At 36.8% G+C, this 22,337-nt stretch overlaps 3 protein-coding genes and 1 long non-coding RNA gene across 4 annotated transcripts; 2 read left to right on the forward strand and 2 right to left on the reverse strand.

Moving 5' to 3' along the window:
* The first annotated feature begins 1,533 nt into the window (after positions 1 to 1,533).
* On the forward strand, positions 1,534 to 7,081 carry LOC140674130 (sterol O-acyltransferase 1). The gene is made up of 9 exons (XM_072907506.1): positions 1,534 to 1,967; positions 3,046 to 3,116; positions 3,351 to 3,499; positions 4,186 to 4,356; positions 4,732 to 4,880; positions 5,339 to 5,478; positions 5,624 to 5,787; positions 6,136 to 6,409; positions 6,593 to 7,081. Exons 1-9 carry the CDS (start codon positions 1,883 to 1,885, stop codon positions 7,022 to 7,024), a joined length of 1,635 nt encoding a protein of 544 aa, XP_072763607.1. The 5' UTR covers positions 1,534 to 1,882; the 3' UTR covers positions 7,025 to 7,081.
* On the reverse strand, positions 5,865 to 6,714 carry LOC140674132 (uncharacterized). Its single transcript, XR_012048165.1, has 3 exons — positions 6,579 to 6,714; positions 6,122 to 6,463; positions 5,865 to 6,002 (listed from the first exon to the last, which is right to left on the reverse strand). It is a non-coding gene; the product is annotated as an uncharacterized lncRNA (long non-coding RNA).
* A 2,516-nt stretch (positions 7,082 to 9,597) lies between the features above and the next one.
* On the forward strand, positions 9,598 to 10,774 carry LOC140674155 (sterol O-acyltransferase 2-like; the record flags this gene model as incomplete). The annotated part of the gene is made up of 2 exons (XM_072907536.1): positions 9,598 to 9,837; positions 10,018 to 10,774. Coding segments are annotated over 2 exons (663 nt in total), but the record flags the coding sequence as incomplete, so codon positions are not given.
* A 1,282-nt stretch (positions 10,775 to 12,056) lies between these two features.
* Positions 12,057 to 22,332, reverse strand: Med1 (Mediator complex subunit 1). The gene is made up of 8 exons (XM_072907499.1): positions 21,961 to 22,332; positions 20,964 to 21,109; positions 20,762 to 20,895; positions 20,265 to 20,403; positions 19,955 to 20,174; positions 19,602 to 19,827; positions 19,166 to 19,397; positions 12,057 to 18,570 (listed from the first exon to the last, which is right to left on the reverse strand). The coding sequence occupies exons 1-8, from the start codon at positions 21,989 to 21,991 to the stop codon at positions 13,708 to 13,710; spliced, it is 5,991 nt and encodes a 1,996-aa protein (XP_072763600.1). The 5' UTR covers positions 21,992 to 22,332; the 3' UTR covers positions 12,057 to 13,707.
* Between the last annotated feature and the right edge of the window lie 5 nt (positions 22,333 to 22,337).

A 22,337-nucleotide genomic window follows, 5' to 3' on the forward strand; every position in this document is an offset into this window, starting at 1 on the left:
TATCTCTACGTATTATAGTTCATTAACAGATAGGAACACTTAAAACTTTTACTCCGTAAACATTACAAGAATTTAGTGATGAAATAATATTATTAAAGAAAAAAAAGAGTAAAAAAAGAAAATATACGAATGCTTATATGTGAAATGTTACACATATGTATATAAATAAGGTATGTATGTGCGAAAAAATAAATATCTTAAAATTGTAATTTCGTTATTTTCTCAATTATAGATATAGACAGGTTTATATAATCTGTTATTTATCTCTGTTGAGCAAGTATGCGTATGTCACGTTTGCTCACATCATGTCACATCTCGACGAGAACAGATAAAGGTCATGCAAATCGTAAGGATTAGCGGCTAATTCAAGTAGTAACAAGCAATGCTGTCGAATCATATTCGTGACCTACATGTCTTTTAAACTGTTTCACAAAAGGAAATCATGTTCAAATATCACGAGATGCTCTACGCAAAGTTTGAAATAACTCAGATTTAATCGAAAGGAAAAAAGAGAAAGAAAATGAGTATATAAAAAAGATCTACATATATAGAAAATATAAAATATGCATATTTATACACACATATTACATGTACATTAAAATAATTTACATTTATTATATCTAATATATATAATTATTTATAGATATAATAAATATATTGTAGTTGTATATTTCTAATAAAGTTCTGCAATGTATGTTGAAATTTTGCTTATCAAACAAATATTTGCCAGTATTTATCGAAACTTTCACACTCTCGTTACTATTTATCTTTACAATTAAATCACAAATTTATCTTTTCTGTTTTGTAAAATTAACGGAAAAAATATGATTTTGCAATATTATCTGTTTATCGAAATTTAGTTTGCCAAAAGCGTGTTATTTTCAAATCTTTTCCCTTTATTTTTATTTATTAAGTTTTACATTTTGTGATTTTAACATCTGCAAATTTTCAATTTCCGATTTTAATTAACCGATTTTACATTACATTTTAAATCTTGCTTTTTTAATTTTTGTTTAAATATCTTGAATGTTAACTTTTTTTTTATTAAAAATGTGTCTTCATATTTATATATTTTAGAAACACTTTTCTTTCAATTTTAATCTATTTTCATTTTAATTTCAAAGAATAAAATTTAAAAACATTTTATTATAACTTCTTCCTGTCTCTCCCTTTCATTTTTATATTTATCATATTTCTAATTTATCTGTTTTCTATTGGAAAATAATTTTTCTATTTTCTATACTCGAGAATTTATTTATATTATTTCTCCTAGACTTGAATAATATTATAATATGATGACGCAAATCTCTCTCTCTCTCTCTCTCTCTCGAAGGAATCAATCAACCTGGCGCAGCGTATAGAAAGAAATTATGTACATACATGCATTCATATGATGGTTAAGGAATGATTCGAGAACTATCAGTTCAACAAGAGTACACATGACCTTAAGCACCTTAGATCAGTGCGCACTGAACTGGCTGTACATGTGATAAGCGCCATGGAGACGTTTAGATAGTCGTCCTGCATGCAGCCAAGCGTGTTCAGTATACGCGTTACTGCCGGAAACACAAGTCGATGAAGAGCCGAGGTCGAAATTGAAAGTGAAGTAATCGAAGTTCGTGCACGGCATTCGCAACTCGATCGCCTAATCCTCGGACGTGTGTCTTCAAATTTTTAATTAATGAAAAGCTGCGCGACGCGCGCCAGTTTGTCCTGATATAATAAAATCTCTTGGAAAAATTTACTTGTTTTTTTTTTTCTCTCTCAACCGGACATGAAGTCGCTGACCTTTTAGGGAGGATCATAAACCATCGAGGGGAATCATAAATCGTCGTTCATATTCTAATATCAGAGAAGATCGATAAGCGAGCCCTGCTCGATCATGGGGACCGCTACGGAAACTGCAAACAACGTTAGAATCTCCGAGGAAAATAAAACTAACGTCGCGAATGGTTTTCACGAGAAAGGTAAAGATCGAATTGATTAAATTGTTAAATTCAATTAAATTCAATCGTTGGAAGACATGAAATGAAATTTCACAGATTTTCTCTTGAAAATCTTGATATATTTATCTCTTTTCCGGACGTTCCAATTAATTCCGATCAAATCCCTTGCCTCTTCTAATCTCGCGCGTGTTTGTTGCATAAAAAATGTTATGTAAAAAAAAAAGATATTTTTTACACTATATCTATTTTTTATTGAATAATTTTTAGAAAAATTTGCAAAATTTTATCCACATTTTATCAAAGAAAATTATTTTTCCGCGATATCTCAAGTCTAACAATTGTTAATTTTTATCAGAAAATTTAAATGTTTGTTTTCTCATATACAACATTTACTGAACTTCAACCAACTCTGTTATTATTTTCGCAGAGAGTTATTATGTTAAATACAAGGATGTATTATTCTCGACGAGGTTTGTTTTGTTTACTTTGTGCCACTACGACCTATCGGTTAAAGACTTTTATAATTGTTGATAACATTTAATAACGATAATCTCATGCGTAGATACAAATATATGTAGCGTTTTTCTACGATTTGATTTCAGAGAAACAGTAAAATATTTTTCATCTACTAATTTATATATATATTATATATAAATTAGTACATGAAAAATATTTTTCTGTTTCTCTGATATATATATATATATATATATATATATATATATATATATATATAATGTACACACACACACACACACGTGTTTGTATAAAAATGTCTTTAATCGATAGGTCGAAGCAATAGAGAGTAAATAAAACAAAGTTCGTCAATTCAAAAAGAATATTAACAGCAGAGAGATTCTCTTTGAATTTTGACTATCGAAAATATGTAATTATCACGATTGAGAAATTTCTTTCTATGTTATCAGAAATTAATGACTAAGCTGATTGATAAAATTAACTCCATATGTAATGCTACGCTTTTAATTTTATTCGAAAAGTTTGATAAATTTATTTTTGAATTAAACCGATGTATTTATAACCCACTGTCGCTATTTACGACGCGATTATGTACATATTGCATAATGTTTCTTTCTCCTTCCAGTGGTTAACGGAAACGCATTTGCAGACACTTTACGTGAGACGACCACCGATGAATTGCGAAAAAGTGTGCAGGTGCGAATTTATGACCTTGACTCGATCGTGATTGGATTAAATAGAATGCACGAATTAAAGTGATAAATTTATTTCGGCTGGAAAAAATAATTTCGGTCAGAAGCTGCGATAATGCTAATCATTGCGTTGAGAATTGGGATCGATAAGATTTATCATTTTCTAACATTTCACTTCGTTGGTTTTCTAAGCCTCGTTTACTTTCGTACATTATTTCTAAAAAACATATTTCCGCAGGAAAAAAAAGAGAACGCTATGGAACAAATTAGCAATCGTATGAATGACATAATATCTGGAGCTCTTCAAGAGTTTGAAACATCTCTAAGAGAGGATATCTCGAAGAGAGGACTAAGATCACCCAACATGGACAAATGTCGTGACAAACGGTGTGAAAAATTACACATTTAAATTAATATAATATCAGAATATTAAATATTAAAGCTAATATTATAATATAATAAAAGAAAAAAATTAAATGCAAAATATTTTGTGAAAATGTAGGAGAAAGATACAATATATAAAAAAATAGATATATATATATATTAATTTAAATTCTCGTACATCTCATATAATTAAAGTTCTCTAATCATATTCTTATATATTAATTTAAATTCTCATACATTATCGCTTTCATTATATTTCGATTGGAAATTTTCCCAAACAATAAAAATACAGGAGAAAGATACAATATATAAAAAAATAGATATATATATTAATTTAAATTTTCGTACATCTGATATAATTAAAGTTCTCTAATCATATTCTTATATATTAATTTAAATTCTCATACATTATCGCTTTCATTATATTCCGATTGGAAAATTTTCCAAACAATATGTAGTATCATAAAATTGTTTATAATTAAGTATTTACGCAACTTTATCTGGATAAAAAGAAATAAAAATGATTGAAGGATTCTCTTGAATGCGCACTTTTCATAATTGTGTCATATTTCATAATTCAACATTTGATAAGCGTTTCTTACAAAGATCATCTATCAGCGAAAAAAAAGTATATATATTTATATATTTAGAATAATCTGACAATCTAAGGATCTGTGATCGCCTTGCAGACAATCCGACAAGAAGGGTGCGCTGCCGGACAAGGAGTTCCTGCCGAGGAGTTCGCTGCTGAACGATCTCTTTGAGATTACGCATATTCGTACGGTTTACAATTTATTTATGGTGACTCTCATACTGTTTTTTCTCAATACCGTCGCGTATGATATCATGGAATCGGGAACGTAAGTGAAATAATCTAACTTTGATATTATTTGAAACGAGAATTGAAATTAATGTTTCGCAAAAATTTCAAAGTAATAATCTAATATTTTGAATATTATAATCTTAATTTGAACGACCGATTCTTAGATCAATCTAGAATCGTTTTCCTTTTGTACTATTTTATTTTAATCGAAACTGAGGCTTATCTAATGCCAGTTATCGGGATCGAAGTAAACGTTATATGAAAAACGCACAATCATGCTATTATTATTCTGCCTTGGAAAACTACTCGCGACATATATATAAGACTATAAACTTAGATATCTCTTGTTTGTGAAAAGTTCACTGAACCTCCCCTCGAATAATTAAAAACATTTAATAATAATTTGTTAAAGGCTGGTATTCGGAACCGTAACGATACGAATAGCTTTCGCAAATTTTCCGTCCTGTCTCTACGTTTGGTCGCTGATGCAGCTCTCTACGCTCAGTGTCTACGTGCCTTTCAACCTCTGGTCCTATCAACGACTTCAGTTTTCACCAAGATGTAATAGATTTTTCATTCTAGATTTTTTTGATATTATATAGAAATTTTAAAAATTAAAAGCAAACTTTATACACACACACACACACACACACACACACACACACACACATATATATATATATATATATATATATATATATATATATATATATAATTTACTCAGAAAAAATGAAATAAAAATAAATAGAACTAAATGGCATAGATTAGTTAATCAAAGTAAAATAAAAATAATAATTTAATTTAATATATATAGTTGATTAACTAAATTATGCGAAATTTAGTGCGTTATAATGATATAATACAAGGATAATTAACTTTCACATACACTGTTTAAAAAATAATTGGATAATAATTTGTGCAAGTTAATTATATATGTATATAATTGAATTATATACAAAAATTATTTTGATTAATTAATATTATTCAATTATTATTAAAATGCATTTCTTTCTTTGCAGCACTGATTCGGAAATGTTGGGATTATGGTTGGCTGACAACTCTTATAATATATAACGTTCTCTTCATAATTTTTCCCATCAGGCTGATGCTTAACGAGAATCTAGGTGTAGCTTGTAAACTTATCGTACTCTTGGAACAAGTATGTGTAAAAGTTTAACATGATAAAATTCCAGCATAATTAAATATATAATAATAATTTAAAAAATTTTACAATTTAAAGCACTAGATGTATAGAATTAATAATTTAAGCTTCGTCTGACGTAAATAAATTTTTGCTTCTTTAGATGCGCATGGTGATGAAGAGTTATGCCTTCGTTAGAAGCGTGGCACCCAGATTCATATCGTACAAACCACACAGTGACGTTTCGCAACCGAGTGGCCCCGGATTCTCGCAATACTTATACTTCCTGTTTGCACCGACTCTCGTATATCGTGATAAATACCCAAGGTATAAAGACCTTGGCATTCTGTAAATTATAAATTTCCTTAGAATCTTTGATGTTTCAGTCTTTAAGAATTTTTGTAATATTTAGTATATAATTGGTGTCCCATTTTAATCTATCATCTCTTTTATTTTCGTAGGGTCGAATCAAAAATATGTATATTCAGACAAAAATTATTTAGTTCTCCAACCTTCCTTCGAACCAAACAAGAGACTTTACCCTGCGAAAATAAAAGGGATAATAAATTAAATATACAAGGTGTCTTCCAACTAGAGCAGAATTAGAGTATATAATAAAATATATAAAAAATAATATTGTATTAATAATTAAAACACTTGCGATCGATATTCCAGAACCAACACCATCAGATGGATTGTGGTGATTAAAAATTTCATAGAGGTCGGTTTGGTGATCTTCTATCTCGCCTTCATCCTGGAGCGTCTGGTCAGACCGGTCTATAAAATTTTTGGCACGCAATATATAGAACCGAAGAGTATCGTCAAGAATATCATCGAAGCGAGCATTCCCGGGATCCTCTTCTTCGTCTCCGGAAACTATCTTCTGCTGCACGCGTGGATGAACGCCTGGGCGGAGATGCTGCGATTCGCCGACCGATTATTTTATAAGGCGAGTCTCCTTGTCAGTCACGTGGTCGCTGAATTGTCACTCCGCGGAAATGTCCTGGGGGGAGGGGGGGGCAAAAATTTCGATTAAATCGCAGCAAAAAGGCCGTTTCTCGGAGACTTTTCAGACTGTTGCAAAAATGAGCGATCTCTAAATTACACACAAAACTAACTTGGTCGTTTGCAGGATTGGTGGAATTCCACCAGCTACCGGGCGTATTATCGCTCGTGGAACGTGGTGGTGCACGACTGGCTGTACACGTACATCTACAAGGACATGTACGAGATCGTGGTACCGCGCAATAGGTCACTGGCCGCCTTCACCGTGTTCTTCGTATCTGCAGCGTTTCACGAGTACGTCCTCGCCTTCGCCTTCCGCTTCTTCTATCCGATGATGTTCGTCCTATTTGCTGGGTTTGGCTTCCTATTTACTTTTGTCGGCAAAATCGCCACCAGCAACGTCTTCATGTGGCTGACCTTCTGCATCGGCAACGGTATCTTATTCAGCACGTACTCGATGGAGTATTACGCCCGAATCAATTGTCCACCTTACTCTAATTACTATTTGGATCTATTCGCACCACGAAGCTGGAACTGTCAGGCACAATTTGTCGCGTAGAGGGTCTTTTTTTGTCTCGCAGCGGTGGACACATTCTTTTCTCAGCACAGTACACGCTCTACTATAAAAGGAACTATTACTGAAAAGACAATCTTCCACTACAGTTCCTTGGTATGACATTGCAGTAATATCAAAAGACGAATTAGAGTTAAAGTTTTTAATCAAATGCGTGATTTGTTAAAATTTACAAAATTACTTTTATATCCCTTTCAGTTATGTATGAAGCTCAATTCGTAAATCGAGATGTTTTCTACATTTATTGTACGATTTTCAAACTGCTTTGTTATGATAAATATATAATTTCTTTTGTTTTTTTCTCAGTAATTGTTAGTCTATAATCAAAGATAAATCGATTAATAATTACGATATCTATTAATAATTTACCAAGTTGGCTGGCTATGATTAATTAATAAATTTATATTTATTTGTCTTTCTAACCAAATCCATAAATCGTATTAGATAATTATTTGCTGCTGATTTTAAAAAGAGGACTAATAAGGTCATACATTTAATATGTATATTAAAGGTTACTTTTTTTAAATATAAACATATTAGATCTCTTATAATTTCCATCTTTATATATGTATATATCTTGATCTGATTATGAATCTTACTTCTCTGCAGCTTACAAATTACAATCGTATTAGATAGATTTCTGATATGTTTTTAGATATTTTCTATATTTACATACATATTTTTTTCTTTTCATACATGTCAATATTTTATATATAAAATTTTATACAAAAATATCAGAAATCTATCTAATACCATTCTAATTAAATTTTAATTAAGTTGTTAATCAATTCATCTCGACGAAAATTTTTATGGGCTAGGCAAAAAAAAGATACACTAGAAAAATTTAAGCGATAAAAGCGAACAAATTAATCATAGCCAATCATCTTTGTAAATAATTACGATAAACATATATTTTTTTTATTTTATTGTATATATATATATATATATATATATTATAAGTATATAATAAAAGTTGATTTAAAATTTAATTGAGTGCGAAAGTGATACCTTTACCTATACAAATTGAATACGTAATTTAAAATTATTAAGAGATTAATTGTTTTATAATTTTGCATATTTTAGTGCAAACGGTACAATTTACAATTGCATCGATCGACAACACTGATTAAAATTGAGAAAATGAGAAAAAAATATATAAAAATTGTAAGCATGATAATAATCGAAACGTCGATAGCATTCATTTCGAAATATCTTGTACATTAAAATTGTAGGCGCGATGACATTTACATTTGTCATTATTCTAAATTCTAGCACAAGATAATTACAACCTGTGTGAAGAGAGACTGACAAGCGAAGAAAACGAAATCTAGAAAATAAAAGAAACATGTCTAAAAGAATCTCGAAAGTTCTCAAGGATAATTGAATATTTTTATTACAAAATTCAAAATATTTTATATTATATTATGTGTAAACGTAATATATATATTTATTTTAGCTCTTTGTTGAAATCGGAAATAAAAGCTTTATATATATTACTAATGTTCTCTATAAATTTATTATGATGCAAATACAGTCGATACACGTGTCAATCTTCTTCATAATTTACAGTTTACATACACAATTTTTTTTTGCTTTTGCGCGCATGATGTTTATATGTCTCTTTCTCTTTTGTTTTTCTTGTCTTACATTTTCAGTATATTTTTATTTGTTACAGATTTTTTTAAGTTCAAATGACATTATCGCAATGATTTGCAAATTTGAAAAAGTAATCGTCTCAGCGATTAAAAATATATAATTGTTGGTACCACGCTGTTTCTATTCGAGAGCTATTTAATAGATGTTTACAATTAATACTGTTATTTGTCATCAACGAGATGCCGTTAAAGATTTGATGACCTTACGAGATTTAGCATGACTAGAGAAAAATCTCGCTGTGCACGAAACAAATAAGTAAATCTCATCCAGTTTGTTTTATTTTTAAAAATCTATACATCTTTTAACTATCACTCTTAAGAATAACGAAATAAATGTTTTATTGCATCAACACTATTACATCACAGTTTTGTTAGCGATAATGTCATATTGTTGACGAGTTAAAATACTCGTATAATTAAAAAAAAAACTCGTGTAATTTTTTGTCCAACGCAGAAGAAACGGCCGACAATGTTATCAATCTTCTATTGCAACCGGTGTCCACTAGGTTTACTTAATAGTCACTGAAAATTTACTTATCGTTAAATACCTAAAAGTCTTTAACATTATCTTGTCGGCGCTGTACTGGAGGTGGGGTGATAGCTTAGACATTATAAAGCCCTTCAAGAGCAAAGTGGGTACAGTGTTCGCATCACTATGCTTGAGATAAAAATATATTTTACCAATCTGTGATTGACAGTAGTCGGAAATAAAAAAAAAAAAAAAGATATAAAACGAAAAAAAAGCCATTATAGTTTCAATATAAAAAGTTAGGTATAAAAAGAGAGGAGCGAAAGCAAAGTGATTCGAGCGTACAGTTTGTATTTTGCCGTAAATTCTTCGAGCTCGTATATTTTCAAAACTTCGAGATTTAAGATCAATCGCGACACAAACTCGAGTCGTAATTCGAATACAGCGTATGGTTTTTGATTATCTATTTCCCTCTCCTCTTCGAACACTTCATCGTACCGAACTATCATGACTTCGACACACAACCTCTGGAACTGATGTGGTTCATCAAAAAAATCATCGAAGCGAGCATTCCCGGGTTCCTCTTCTTCGTCTCCGTAAACTATCTTCTGCTGCACGCGTGGATGAACGCCTGGGCGGAGATGCTGCGATTCGCCGACCGATTATTTTATAAGGCGAGTCTCCTTGTCAGTCACGTGGTCGCTGAATTGTCACTCCGCGGAAATGTCCTGGGGGGGGGGGGGCAAAAATTTCGATTAAATCGCAGCAAAAAGGCCGTTTCTCGGAGACTTTTCAGACTGTTGCAAAAATGAGCGATCTCTAAATTACACACAAACTAACTTGGTCGTTTGCAGGATTGGTGGAATTTCACCAGCTACCGGGCGTATTATCGCACGTGGAACGTGGTGGTGCACGACTGGCTCTACACGTACGTCTACAAGGACATGTACGAGATCCTGGTGCCGCGCAATAGGTCACTGGCCGCCTTCACCGTGTTCTTCGTATCTGCCGTCTTTCACGAATACATCTTCGTATTCATGTTCAATTTCTTTTACCCAGTAATGTTGTTCTTATTCGGCGTAAACATCATTTTTGTTTTGTGCGACGTCAATGTCAGCAATATTTTCATATGGCTTAGCTTTTGCATCGGCAACGGCATTTTGGTCAGCATGTATGCGATAGAGTATTATGCTCGTTACTATTGTGCGCCTTATTCTAATTATTATATAAACTTGTTTCAACCGCGAAGCTGGAACTGTCAGAGGCAACTTGCGTAGGACGTTCTGTTTTCAACAGTGAATTCTTTTCGTAGAATATATATATATATATATATATATATGTTTTTACTTTCTAACGTAAAATAAAAAAAATTCTCTATTAAAATAATTAAAATGATAAAAACTCCATTAGATAATTATATAATTGATATAATATAATTTAAAAAATTTAGAATATAGTAGAGCATGTATATGATTGAAAAAGTCCTTTTTTTTATAATTCTCTTTCGACAAACGATAATGCTCGAGATCTCGAATTTTATATTAAACGATATGATACAAATTAATAAATAAATTTTATATTAAACGATGATACAAATTGTAACTATTAAAAGTAATAAGTTTAGTAAATAAACCTGCATTGTTATAATCATTAACCGCAATCATAAACCAACACACGAGTATAAAAAGGAATAATCTTTATTATCAGAGTTATACATACGCTTCCTGATTGCATGCGTGGTGATAAAGAAGACGTGTGTTGTCCACTTTATACAAATTAATTTAATTAATGTTAATAATTTTTTACAATTTTTTCCTTCTTCTTATGTCATCGTTCGCCACGTGCAATATATCTCCATCAAATATCTCGTTCGCGCAAACGATTATCAGGAAGAATGTAAGTAAACAATATACTTTTACACGATGTGTTTAAAGGTTTATATTTTTTATTTTATTTTATTTTATTTTATTTTCGTTAAACTCCTGTAAAACTTTAAATGTATGTACATTCATTCTAGATATATCTATCTAGATATCCTTTCGCGTCCAGATTTTGTTGAAAACTCTGTTTTAATTTTCCGAGAGAGACAATAATTTATCGTATTTTTTTTTCACATTTTAGATTCGATGTAGAATGGAATTTAAAAAAAAATTACTGTTAAAAGTACATTAAAAGATTATAAAAGAGAGAAATGTACCGCGATACATTCTTCTCGTCTCCGTTTTTACACACAGCCTTTTAAACACTTTCGCATACACACTCTTTCTCTTTCTTGTATTACTATAAGACCCTCGTCTACGATACAAGTAAGAGTAAGAATTGGAATAGGAGTAAGGAAATAAAAATATTTTATTCGCTCATGTCCTTACGTCAGGCGCTCTTAAACCGGAAATAGTCTTCTCGCGTCCGTTAATCTAGGCTTATTCAGACTTATTCTATTGTAAACCGGGATTTAAAAGTGCATATTGCCCAGCTAGAATTTTTGCTCAAGTTGAGGCGAATACAGACTTGTTGCGTATCCTCGTTTCGTTTCATATGTAAATTATATTATATTTAATATTATATATTATATTTAAAAATAATGTACACATTTGTTTTGTAAAACATTATATTTAACACATATATATATACTAAATATTTTTTTTAAATATTTTACAAAATAATAATACAAACATATGCAACAAGTCTGTATAGGTCTATATAAAATTCGTACCGATTGTAAACAGGGTGTCTGAGAATTTGCAAAATTTCGAAAAGCAAGGTCATCAATTTATATCTAAACATAGTATTATCGATTATGAATAGGAAAGGGAAGGGAAGAGGAGATCTTGATTTAAACATAAGGGGAGTGAATTGACAAACTACTATTCTTCAATTAAAAAACTCTACAACATTCGTTCAACATATTAACAATTATAATTAGCTTTTTTTTTTTTCACAAAAAATTCGAGCTATATAAATTTCATACACGTATGACGATCGATCTACGGACAAGATCGAAGACTTTGCGTAAAGATTAGGAGGGAAAGAAATAAAGGTCAATTTAGCGAATCTCCGTTTCTTTCGAGGAATCGCGATCTATCGACCTGGCAGTGTTGGAGAGCGATCGAATTGAGACGAGGAAAAAATTAAATGGGAAGCAGACGTTTCTTCGACGTGTTCGAGTAAAACAGAGTATGATGGAAGACAATGGAAGAAGACGGGGGGGTCGGAAGAGAGGAAGGTCCTGAATTTGAGCGTGCATCTCGAAACAGTCCGATCATCGTGATCCGGTTGCGTCAGCGGAAAACCATTATTTTCGTGAGAAACATCAACGGCACGGATTTACAAATCGACGATTTAGCCGGAAACATACACGAGAGATGTGGCTCATAAAAAAACCAAAAAAAAACCCCGAATAATAACTCTTGTAAATTTAAAGGAACGAAAGAAAGAATGTCATGGATTTATATATAATTTATATAAGTTATACAATATTTCAAAAGTATAATCAAAATATATCGTGTAAGGCAACAAAATTATATAATATCATTTATTATCGAGAATATTTAATTTGAGAGATTAGACGCAAACTTGGAAGATTTATGAATAAATCATGAGAAAGATTCGACACATTTTGTACATTATTAAGGCAGTTGCGAGGAAAAAAAGCTTTTTTTTTTTCGAGGGGCGGAATTTTTTTTGTCGAAACTATTGCGTCACTTATTCTAAAACTTCTCTACATGGTATGAAACGTCATTAAAACTATATTTCAGAATTTTTCTCTTCTCGGCGATTGTTCCTTACTTGAACACTCTGGAACATTCTTCCACAATAAAATGTTGAAATATATTTAATATAGTTTGATATCGCGTAGAAGTTTTAGAATAAGTGACACAATAATTTTTTGACAGAAAAAATTCCCTCCCCCCCAAAAAAAAAAATTTTTTTCCGACCTGCAACTGCGGGTGCCTCTTTTTTTCCTCGAAAAAGAAATCGAAAAAAAAAAAAAAAAATTTTTTTACACTCAATTTAAAGAAGCTAAAATATATATCCGTTTCTTCTCTCTCGCTTTTTTTCTATATTATTTTATAAAATTATATACATGTGTGTATATATATTTTTTATTACATATATATATATATAATTTAATTATTTATTATTCAGGCAAGATAGGGGAGGGGGGGGGCGGAGAGAGGAGGAAATGAAAGCCTCTTTAGACAATCTAATTCACGACGAAATTGAAGACAGTTTTATTTATAATTTTATTCACATGTTTTAACGTATACATATACATGTGTGATATATATTTTGATATATATTTTGATTTGTATGTATTTTTATATATATATATGTATGTATATATATATATATATATATATTTGTGTGTGTTTTCTATATTACATGACACATAAAAATAGAATTATAAATAGGGAATTAATTCTGTCTTGAATTTTGACGCGAAATATAGATCGTCTAAAGAGGCCTTAAGAGAGAGAGAGAGATAGAGAAAGAGAGAGCGATTACGCACACGCACATTCCCTTTCTTACAATTTAAGTAATCTTCATTTGCCCATCCCGACCAGAGCCTCATCCATGAGCTCGTCGTCGGTGATGCAGGGCGATGCGGAAGAATGGGGGGAAGGCGGAATGACGCGGGGACTCGGGGCCGGGCTCTTGACGATGTGCACGCTAACGGACGGACTGGCGGCGGGCGGGAAGGGAGCCGGCAAGGGCGGCGGGGGCGGGGGCGGGGGCGGCGGGGGTGGCGGCGTGTTGCGACGCACCACCGGGGCCGCCTGGGACATGGCCCGCTCCGGTATCGTCGTCAGATGAGTCAGGGACGACGGGATGCCGTGGCTGGCCTTGGTCATCGGGTCCTTGCTCGCCGTGGAAAAGTCCAGCAGCATCTCCGTGGCCATCGCTGCCGCGGCCGCTGCCGCTTCCTGTTCGTCGGCACCGTCGGTTGACGTCATGACAACGCCAGGATTATCGTCGGGGACGGTTGCGACGGCGGTCAACGACGAGAAGATGGACGAGGATGAGGAGGACGAGGACGACGCGCCGCACGTCGTCTGCTGCGGCTTCTTCTCCTCGGTGATTTTGTTGTACTTGACTTGCAGAGCCGTCTGCTCGAATGATTTGGTGCTCAGATTTAAACTCTCGGTGATGATGGAACTGCTGCTCGACGATAGGCTCGAGCCGCTGGAGACGCTGGAACTTGGCGCGTAAGACTTGGTGGACGCAGACAATTGATCGGGAATGTTGCTCTTGGATAGAATTCCACCCCCGCTGCCGTTCGCGTCGTCCATCTTGGCGAGAAGGTACGGCTGACCGGTCGACGTCTGCCTCATTCCAAGCTCCTTGCAGGAGTCGTTGCGGGACGACTCGTTGTCCACCATCGGTTGAATGCATAGATTCGTAGGCACGTCCGAGTCGATGGCTGTTTGCGGGGGTAACATGAGACCGCTGGTGTTTTCTCCGATAAGATTCAGGGACATCGCTCCAGAGGCGGTGGTGCCGATCGACAGATTGTCCGGCTTCGTCTGCGAATGGTCCCGTCTCGATTGGTCGTCCGGTAGGGACGATTTTGACGTGGAAACGTTGGACAGGCCGGCTAGCTTGCCCGAGTCCTGCTTCAGACCGTCGAGGGTTTGCTTAGTGGAATCGGCCAACATCGATGATAGCTTATCCGACGACTTCGTCTTGTCGGCGGCATCCGCGACGTTTGCGCGAGCTGACAGCTTCGGTATCTGAAATTTAGTATCTAGCTGCTTCATCAGACCCTCCATCACTAGCTGGGGCGGCAAACTCGGCGGCAGGTTGGACATGGACGCGTGCGCGGCCAGCAATTTGAAGGCGCGCTCGCTGTCGCTTTCCTCGCGCAAGGCAGACGGACTTGACTTCCTTGCATCGAGGTTCTTCGACGCGAATACTCCCTTGTCGCCGGACTTGGGGATCCTAGGTTTGTCGCGACCACGGCTCAAATCAGTCGCTACGGAACTACCCGTTTTCGGCGAACCGCTTTTCGAGGAGCCACTTTTCGACAGAGGGTTTCCTCCAGACGCTGTCACGCCCGCCATACTCGTGCCACCGCTGGTGTTCATCGAGCTGGTTGATTTCAAACCGCCGGTAGCCAGCATCATCTTCGTGGGCAACAACTTCTGCGGAGTCTGCATCGTTTGCGGTTTTTTCGACGCCGGTCCTGAGTTTACGCCGGGCTTGAGACCCGTATGCGTCTTTGGCGAACCGTTATTGCCACCGACAATGTTGCCGGATGACGACAACGATGACGAGGAAGTCATGGACGAGGAGGAAGTGCCCGAAGAGGTCGCAGCCGCCATCGTACCCGACGACGAGGATGACGATGACAGCTTCTGATTAGCGGTCGACTGTTTCGAGTCCTTGGTGCGGGTTTTGTTAATGGTGATCTTGATGCCGTCCGAGCTGTGCTTCACCATGTATTCGGATGCGGGATTCTTTGTGTCCGCGGACGACGTCTTGGCCACGCAAGAGGACTTGCCTCCCTCGGCGACGGTCTTGTTGCCGCTCGACGAACTGCCGCCGATACTCTTCTCTTTTTGTCCGCTCATTCCCCCACTACCGCTACTTCCAAGACTAGTAGACGCGCTGCCCTTTACGTTACCACTGCCGTTACCGCAACCGTCGGGCTCGGTGCAGTGCTGCGCGTTCTTCAGCTTGTCGATCACGGCATTGAGAGAGCTCTTACGATTCCGCGCTTGCTGGGCCGCGATCGCGGACTTGCTCGCCGCGTCAGCCTGCCCGGAAGGCGGGGTGTTGCCACCGCTGTTGCCAGCGGACGGTAGAGAAGAAACCTGGGCGATTTCGCCGGGTGGAATCATCTCCAGTTGCTTTAATTTCACGCTGGATGATGACGACTTGGTCTTAGGACTCTGATGGCCGCTGGCCGAGCTACTGGATGATGACCCAACGGACGATGCTCGTCTCTCCTTATCTCCACGACTGGAAGAATCTTTGCTAGAGGATGAAGATGAGGAGGACTTGATTTTGGACGGAGTCGCCGTCGCGTCGGAAGAACCGCCGCTCTTGGACGGCGAGTTTGTCGCCGACTTCAGGGCGGACATACTGGGTTTGCCACTGCTAGCGGCTGAACTCCCGTGTTTCGGAGATGAGATACTACCATGTTTCGGGCTTGCATTTGCCGGTACCGGCACAGACACCGCGACGGATGGTACTGTGTTAGGTATCGTGGACACGGACAGCGACATTGGGACCGACATTGGTACCACCGGTACCACGTTCGACGTATTGTGCTTTGGACTGCTGCTGTAGACGGGCGAATGCTTCGGGCTCTGCACCGATTTGCCGGCGCAGGCTGCCACAGATGCCGACTGGCTCGCCTTCAAAGTAGGACTGGATTTACTTACAAGCGTGGCCAATGAGCTGGAATGTGTCGGCGACGGGCTAAACTTTCTCACCGCCGCGGGTGAGGTGGGTCGCGATGACGGGCAGCTCAGGCTACCGCTGCTAGGCGGTGATTGTTCGGTGCTCGGCTTGATGGTCACTGACACCGGTTTCGAAAGCGGATCCTGCTGCTGCTTGCCACCCGATGGAACCTTGTCCGGCGGACCCATCGGGCTGTCCTCCCGTTTACGCTTCCGCCGCTTTTCCAGCTTGTTACCGCCGCTCTTGTTATTATCCTCCGAGCTGCTCTTCCCGCTGCCACTGCTGCTACTGCTGCTGCTCTTCCCGCCGCTCTTCCGTTCGCTTCGCTGACGTTCTTCCGTCGCGGTCGTCGTTAAACCGCCGGTCTTCGTCGAAGGCGCTGGCCCAGCGATCGGTGTGATGGTGATCGAGCTTGGTAGACTGGTCTGCGATGGCGAAGAGGTGATGGGTATGATTTCAATGCCGGGCCTCCTTTCCAAACCCATACCCGTCAATACGGAGTTATAGTTGGTAGTACTCGCTTGATCCAAGTTACCGCATGAGATAGGGGTGATACTTACTGATGGTGGCACCGGAAGACCCTTGTTACTATTATTCGTATTCGTCGACGTCTCGTCGACGAATATGTTTGTCGGACTCGACTTCTTCTCCTCGCTACCGCCGCTACTCCGGCTCTTCTTCGACTTGCGCGTCGACGAGGACTCGCGTGTCTTTGTTAACTCTTCCATCTCCTGCTGCTGCTGCTGTTCTGCGCTACTGTGCTGCACCTCCATGATCTCGCTGTCTCTCTCCGAGTTATCGAGATCATAATCTGAGGCACTTTTATCAGTACCGAGTATATCGGTAGTATCCAGATTCGAGAAATCCATACCGCTCGCCAAACTGGTAGCTGAGGTCGGCGTGGACGTTCTCGTCTCTGACGTGAGATTCTCCCTGCCGCCCGTGGGAGTTCCCAGCGGCGTCGAGTTCTCCGAGCTTGAGCTCTCTAGTAAAATTTCCGCACCAGTGCCACTATCTCCGCTTCCACCGTCACCCTTTCGCTTCGGACTACGCCAGAGACCGTCCGTACCGGTCTTCCTTTTTCGTGTCTTCTTGCTGCGATCGTTCGAATTTGAATTACCTGTACTTAGAGAATTCTTCGCCTGTCCCAGCAATGCGCCCAACTGTAACGGGTTTAACATGGAAGCGCTGGCGTTGTTTGCACCAGCGGTGCTTAGCGTCATCGTCGTCGTATCGGATTGGCCGGAATACGACGGAAAACCGATACTATTTTCCGTTCCGGCATCTAAAAAAGACTGCTGTTGCTGTTGTTGCTGTAATTGATGCGACGACTGTTGTTGTTGTTGTTGTGTCTGTCTGCCACCCATGCACCCGTTGCTACCGTTGTTCAAGCCGGACTCTTGCTTCACCTTCGTCTCGCCATTCGTAAAGTCTGGCATGCCAGACGCGGTGCCGTTCTGTCCAGTTTGGTCCTTACCGCCGGACCCTAGATTGAGATTATAGCTTCCGTTGCCGCTACCGCTGCCACCGGTTAGATTGTTCATTACCGCGGGCAGGGAACGACCCTCCCAGATCTTCAACAACGTTCGCATAGTCAATGGTATGCTAAGGCAGCGTTGTAGCACCCTCCCGCTGACATCCGACGTTTGTTCTGCATTCGTCGTCATGCTTACACCATACAACCGACACTTGAGCGCTGATATATCTGTCAGGTCCAGCTCAGCAGTAGCCATCGTCTCTTCGTATGGATGCTCCACACTCACGCTGATGTGCTGCCAAGAAAGGGCGCTTACTTCGAGTATGGTTGTATGTTCGGGATCTTGGCGTGCCATGGGTCGTACGCAGCTCGCGATCAAGCAATTGAATAGCGCCTGTTGTCGTAGATATACCAGGATCTGTGGCACGTGCGCAGGATGCGTGAACGGAATGCTGCACACCAGCACACCTTCCATGTTTTTGTTCTCTGTCATAAAGTAGCAGTGCTGTTGATCCGACAAGGTCTGAAAGTGAAAAAAACAATAAAAATTGTATAACGTGTATATATTTTTAAAGATATAAATTATATTAAACGTAATATTTGTTTTTCATTATACAAAATTATTAGATTTCTCATAAAAAAAGAAATAAAAAATGCATAATATAAAATTTTTTGTACAAGACTTATATTGTTCGACATAGCGCATATTTTCTTTATTATATTATGCTAATGGATAAAAAATATTCGTTAATTCGTCTTAAATAAATAAAAAATGTCATTTTCTTAAAAATCTGAATTTAAAGTTTCAAATTTTTTTATTGATTTATTAGTTGTTACAGTAAAAGTCATTAAATAGTAATTTTTAAATCACTAATAATTTTGTAATAGAATAGAATATAAAATATCAGAAAAAATATATATATTTAAATATAAAATTCTATAAAATATAATAATGCATGTATAAAATATTAATAATTTTACAACCGCAAGAATCATATTTTTATAAAATTGTAGAAAATTTTATAGAATCATCAAATTTAATTGCTTTTATTTTATAATTGCATTTGTTTTATATTTTATATTAAAAACAATACATGTTTACAAAACTTGCCACTTACCACATATAAACCCCTGTTATTGCGACAGTCTAGTTGACCATCACTTGCATGCTGTATTATCAGGCTAAGCATCGGATGTGGCGTGGAGATATCACTACATTCGAGCTCCGTGACTTTCTGTATTCTTTTCACCAGCTCCATGCAGATTGGTATTTTCTTGCCGAGTTTCAGCACGAAGCAGGCGGGTAACATGGAGGAATTTGTACTGGTCAACGGAGCGTATGAAGGTGTACTAGAAGAGGTAGCAATGTTAACGACATGAATTTATAATTGCAACTAAGTAAAAGAAGGATATAATATAGCAAATGGAAAAACATATAAAAAATGAGTAATCAACATATGAAATTATTGCTACATATGACTATGATATGATATCATTATACAAGAAAAAATAAATAAATAAATATAAAATAAAATGCAGTTTCATTCCACATACCTTTTGCCTGTTGGACTTCTATTTACAGTTATGATACTGGATGTAGGTAACTTGTGACCCATCGAACCTTCCATACAAACTGTTACCGAATGACCAATTTTCCGTTTAACGATGACATCGGGATTCAAAGGGTCATAAGTTCGATTCTCTTCGTCAATCAAGTCGTATGGCGAGACAAAATACGTCAATTTCATCGGGTGGCCCCCTCTCCTTCTCTCCAGAATTCCTAGGCAATGACAAAAAAACGTATATATGTATGCACTTGCACATCAATAATAAATAATAGTTTTCTTAATTTTATCTGCGAAATATAAATTATACAGAAGTCGATATGTAATAAATAGCACACTAACCGACAGGACTCTTGTGAACCAGGTTAAATGGCTCCTTCATAAACGTTTGCAACTGTGCTAGAACACCTAGATCAGCCTCAAGAGATTGCAGAGCGCTGAATGCCTTGCATTTTACTTTCTTATCGGCGTTCAGCTGATATATCGACGCTAATCCTTCTAGCTGCGTGGTGAAATCGACAAAGTCGCCCCGCGACAAAGCCGACGCAAGTGCTTCGCAGCTCTGCAAAAACAATTTTCAATAAACGGATTATCAATAAAAACGCCTAACAAAAAAAAAAAGAGTCACAATAGTAACATCCATTGTGCTCACCTGTTGCTCGCTCTTTCCCTCATGATGGATCTTGACATCTCTAACAAGTCCTGACGGCTCCAACAAAACCTCCAAGAAGAACATGTCGGAGGATATGAATATTTCTGTCCCTGGAGGACCAGACATCATGAACTTTAATCTGTGTAATAAGATAATGTGTAAGCTCAATTTATGTACACAATTGCTTAAAAAAATATAAATGATAAATAAAAATAAAAATATATTATACATATACATTAAGGTAATAATTATTATTAAAGTAATATTTTAATTGCTACTTATATAAATGAAAATATCTAGTTTTCATATAACACTATTAATGAAATTTGCATGATTAATAAAGTATAACAATGTAAAATAATAAATATTAAGTAAATATAAAAATAAAAAAAAAAAAAAAATAGAATTAGTAATTAAAAAAAAAAACAATGTGTGTTGTTATTTAAATAATAATGTACATATAATGTATATTGTTATTTAAATGAATAGGTACACACCCTAACTGTCTTGCTAAGCTTTCTAGGCGTTCCACCATGGACTGGAAGGAAGAGACTTTAATAGAATGTTGTAGGGTATCTAAACATTTCTGCAACTGATTCCTCTCCATGCTGTCAATTACGAATCGCTTATCCTGTTTTTATGAAAAAAATTTAATATATATTTGCATCTACAGTTTTCAAGTAACAAGAAGTCACTCACCATGGCCATACGCATGTTCTTGGCCGTCTCCACCAAAGGCTTAAACGTGGAGGCCTTGGAACGCAATTTCTCCATCAACAGTTCCATTTGCCACTCCTTACCCTTGTCAAAGGAGGTGGGTGTACCTCCAGTAGAGGACTGCCCCACTGTATAAAACAAGTTTAATTTATTATAATTTATTTCCCTCGCATAAAAGATATATCATGAGAATCAATTTACATATTTTCTTCTGATAATAATTCGAGAAATTATTCAGAGACAAATAGAAAAAAATTATTACGTAAAATAAATATAAATTAGAATCTAACATTATAACAAAACTTTGGATAACATTTTAAGCAAATTAAATGAACAAATAAAATTAAATTAAAATAAAATTTTCAAACAATGTTATTATGTTGCTATTAATATATATTTTTTTAGTCACAGAAAGACATTTGATAAATTAATTATTATTAGTATTAATATTACTATTTGATAAAATATTAATATTTGTTAATCGAAATTGAAGAAACATTTCAAATAAAATTTCAAATAAACATTTTTTACTAATAATTCATATTACTTCCTGACTAGTAGTATGGTATCTATCGGTGTCGAATTACCAAACATATAGATGAATCGATTTTTAACGAAAACAGATTATAATTAGTGCACTGAGAACCAGAGAAAAAAAAGTTGACATTTATTTTTAAAGAAATTTCAAATTATTGAGAAAAAATGTGGAACAAAATATGAAAAAAAATCCAGAAAAATTGTAAAAATTCCTGACTTTTTTTCCCTGACATTTCGAGATTTATAAAATCTCCTGATAATTCCCGGAAATTTTCCAAACTCTTCCCCGACCGCTGGACACCCTGTAAATACACTGTGCGTTATGTTGCAAATATAAATGTCTCGTTAGCGGAACGAATAAGTTGCTCGACGATCGTTCGATTTAAATTTTACGAGTGTTTTTCGGGAATGATTTCGGTGGAGAAAGAAGAATTTCCCTCACCGTGGGGCTTCTGCCCGTTGGTCGCATCCATGTGCCGTGTCTACGGTTGACACGAATGTCGCTCGCAACGTTTGCGCTCCCTCCAGACCAGTGCACGCTATCGCGGCGTCGCGACGTTGTACGACGCTTCCTCGATCATCGTGCGCGAAGCTGAAGCGGCTACACGACCGCCACCCGCCACCCGCGACCCGCGACCCTCGGTCGCGACTGGCTCGAACTCACTCTCTATATTGGTCAACAATTCAGTCTCGTCCAAGTCACATCGATGTTTTCTTCCTCGCGACTGCTCCGAAGTGCGGAGACTCCGCTCTCCGCTCCGCGGGACCTTCTTACCCGACCCAACCCAACCCAACCCAACCCAAACCTAACCTCACGCG

Source organism: Anoplolepis gracilipes, chromosome 15 (genome assembly GCF_047496725.1).
Source record: "Anoplolepis gracilipes chromosome 15, ASM4749672v1, whole genome shotgun sequence".
Classification (NCBI taxonomy): Eukaryota; Metazoa; Arthropoda; class Insecta; order Hymenoptera; family Formicidae; genus Anoplolepis; species Anoplolepis gracilipes.